The sequence below is a fragment of the Otolemur garnettii genome, unplaced genomic scaffold (genome assembly GCF_000181295.1).
Source record: "Otolemur garnettii isolate 467f Iridium unplaced genomic scaffold, OtoGar3 scaffold00048, whole genome shotgun sequence".
NCBI lineage: Eukaryota > Metazoa > Chordata > Mammalia > Primates > Galagidae > Otolemur > Otolemur garnettii.
Window position 1 is genome coordinate 8,923,446 of NW_003852443.1, and position 3,715 is coordinate 8,927,160.

General features: G+C 32.5%; 1 protein-coding gene across 1 annotated transcript in view; it reads right to left on the reverse strand.

Moving 5' to 3' along the window:
* The window catches only part of AGPS (alkylglycerone phosphate synthase), a 119,114-nt gene that overhangs the window by 22,450 nt on the left and 92,949 nt on the right, over positions 1-3,715 (reverse strand). The window contains exon 18 of the mRNA XM_012806180.2: positions 1,445-1,448. Coding sequence (XP_012661634.1) covers positions 1,445-1,448 — 4 coding nt within the window. The remainder of the gene's footprint in view (positions 1-1,444; positions 1,449-3,715) is intronic.

Consider the following 3,715-nt stretch of genomic DNA (forward strand, 5'->3'; position numbering starts at 1 on the left):
AAAAAAAAAAACTCACCATATTATAAATACCACAATAAAAACTATAATGATCAAGAATCAAGAATAGGAGACAATGTAAGAAATAGGATATTTGTATATCTTACAAACTTTGTCTCAAAGTTTTTCCCCGTAAGGCAAATATTTAAGTATTAAGTACAACAGAAAAAGTTATGTATGTATGCATCTATTTAAAGGCAAAGACTTCTTTTGTTCTCCCAGCTAGAGTGCAGTGGTGTCTTTAATAGTTCACTGACACCTCAAACTCCTGGGCTCAAACAATCCTCCTGCCTCAGCTTACTGAGCAGTTGGAACTATAGGCACATGCCACCATACCTGGCTAATTTTTCCTAGAACTAGTAATTTTAGAATGGAGAAACCTGGTAGGCACCGCCTTAACCCAGTGATCAAAGTTAACATTACCAATAATGAGACTTATCAATATTACGTTCCTCCTACTATTATACACCAAGAAGAGCATATTACTTCTGTGGTATTCTTGCCAAAATATCTAAGTTGCATTCTGTCACAAGGAAACAACAGACAAACCCAAGTTGAGAGACACTTTACAAGATAACTAGCTAGTATTCTTTAAAAGTATTAAGGTCATGAAAGATAAAGAAAGACTGGGCGGCGCCTGTGGCTCAAAAGGGTAGGGCGCCAGCCCCATATGCCAGAAGTGGCAGGTTCAAACCCAGCCCTGGCCAAAAAAAAAAAAAAAAAAGATGAAGAAAGACTAAGGAATTGTTCCAGATTGGAGAAGATTAAAGAGACATGACAACTAAACACATTACGCAATCCTGGATCAGATCCTGAAGTAGAAAAAAAAGTCAGTGGGACAAATAACAAAGGATTCAGCTGGGTGCAATGGCTCTGGCCTGTAATCCTAGCACTCTTGGAGGCTGAGTTAGGAAGATTGCTTGAGCTCAGGAATTTGAGACCAGTCTTTGCAAGAGTCCTAGCTACTCTGGAGGATGAGGCAGGAGAATCACTTCAGCCCAGGAGTTTAAGGTAGGAGTGAGCTATGATGATATCACTACACTCTGGCAAGGCAAAAGAGTAAGACTCTGTATCCCCCCAAAAAACAAAGAAAGGAAGGAAAGGAAGGAAGAGAAGGAAAGAATTAGAGATTAGCTAAGAGCATTGTACCAATGCTAATTTATTTTGCTTAGATAATCATACCACAGTTATGTAAGATTTTAACATTTGGGACAATGAGTGAAAGGGTATTGTGCTATTTTTGCAACTCTTTTTGTAAGTATAGATTATTTAACCCCCCTCCAAAATTAAGAATTTAAAAGTAATGTGAATATTTACCCAGCTGGCCTGAAGTAAACAAAAACCCCATCCCTCTCAGGAGGAACTTTTTTTTTAAACTAAGTATACTGCAATTGAAGACAGCCTGCAAACAGACTAGATAGAAGTTGATAATCACTTGTAAGTTTACCAAGCTTTGACAAAGTTAACAGAAATAAGTATGAGAACTTAAAACTCAGAAGCAGGAGAAATGTTCAAATATTAAATATGATCAGATCAGGTGAAATATCTTCACTAAGTTCACATTAATAATTAGTAAGGATGTGGAACACAAATTGAATGATCACATCGAATGCAGTGACATGACCTGAAAATCATGTCTAGAACCCATATGTGTATGTATTATATGTGTACACATAAAAAATGCTGAGAAATTTACATTAAATCATATATGTGATATATATCTGATCTTTCAAAATGCAATTAGGAAAGCATTTAAAAGGGAACTAAGGTAATCATAGTCAAATCTCCATATGCAGTTTACAGAGTTTCCCACAAAGAATTTAATTTAACAGAAGGAGAGAATACAGAGGAAATACTTTTTTTACTACATAATACAAATAGAATCTAATCTAAAATTTTAATGGCCTTTTAGGCCAAATGTTAGGTGCCTCAGAACAGAAGAAATGAACTGTTTAACAATGCTACTGTCAATTTGCCAGCTGTGTTTTTCTTATAGTGTTAATTCACCCTCATAAAAAAGGTCCCTTGAATGTTTACATTTTAAGTACCAGATTTACAAAGTTTGAGAAAAACTGGAGAACCATTTTAACTTTGAGGGCACTATCATTAGGAATAACCAAATTCAAATAAAGTTTAGATAAATGAATAAAATTAGTTTATAGCAAGTAGTAAAATATGCATCACTCATAAGAGAATCATTAATATTAATAGAAAATGTAACTAAATATTGATAGAGCATTACCATCTTCTAACAAGACTAGGATCTATATATTATACAGTTTTCAGTAAATAAGCAGACTACTAAAGTCACAACAAAGCCTGATGGATGGGCCTGCATGATCAGTGTCTCAGACAAAATCCAAATAAGGAAAATCACCTTTGAAATACCTCAATTTGGGTCCATTTCAGACAGTGACTCAGGTCTAACACTTTTTAAAATAGATCAATTCTATCATTTAACACATTTAGACAATAACCTCTTCCAAAATCATCGGAAGGAGTTTTAAGATTGTGGTTGTTCAATTTCTAAAAGACCTTTGTGCTCTATACTTTGCATGTATTAGATTCATTGACCAGCAATTCCTTCCCATATAACTTCTACAGAAAATTTAGCATCGGAATTTCTGTTTCAATGTACAAAGTACCTTTCGACAAAAATGAACTCAATCATTACACCTGAATTATTTTTCTCAGAATCTGATTTTTAACTAGATTTATAATTATTTTAAAATAACTTGGAATAGCTTTTTTAAAAAAACTGGTTTAAAAAACATATCTCATATATTTAATGTAGAATAATTTCCTTGGTTACTATTAAGCAACTCAAATCAAACTAAACTAAAATCAAACTCTAAATAAATGTTAGTTTAATCAAATATAAGTCATCAGGATTTTACTTAAAACTTTTTATCAAAACCATTCAAATAAATAGGCTTTGCATATTCTAACTGGTATAAGATGATCATAGAATCTAAGCATATGAACTCTGACAAGAAAATCATTCTTTTAAAGAAGCCCACTTGTTATGTTAACCAGTTTGGTGTAAGCATTCCAAATTATATATAAAATCAGCACATTGTACCCCATAAATGCATGAATGTACAGTTGTGATTTAATAAAAAATAAATTAATGAAAAAAAACTAAAAAGTCCACTTAAAAAATATAACATATACCTAATTTAGTCTAAAAACACTAATTCTTACCTATCTACCACACAGAATAAAGATTTTTAGGTGTCATGAATACTTTCTAAAGAACCTGAATTTAACAATTATTACAGAATGTGCTCTAAGGCAGAATATTTTACTTTCCAATCATTTTCAACACGTAGTAGTTTATTATTACAATGAATATTTTCATAATAGAGGAGGGTCCCAAAGGATGGTGAACAGAATGTTAGATGCTCCCCTCCAGTAAGGGAGGAGGGTAAAATGTGTTAAATAGCCACCTAACCAAACACAGAAATAAAAATTTCAACTACGCAAGAATAGATTTTACTATTTAAAATGTTTCAAACTTTAATGGAAACAAATAGCTTTTTGGATTATTAGGTCTGATTTTTTTTCCAGATTATAACAAAAAAGGCCTAACTGTCTAGATAAAAGATTGGACTATCAAAAGAACAAGGTATCAATTTGGGTTGACAGTACAAATAAAAACAAATTTTCTTTCAGATTTTAAGGCCTTTAAGGTTAACTAAAAGGTTAACTTTTATTT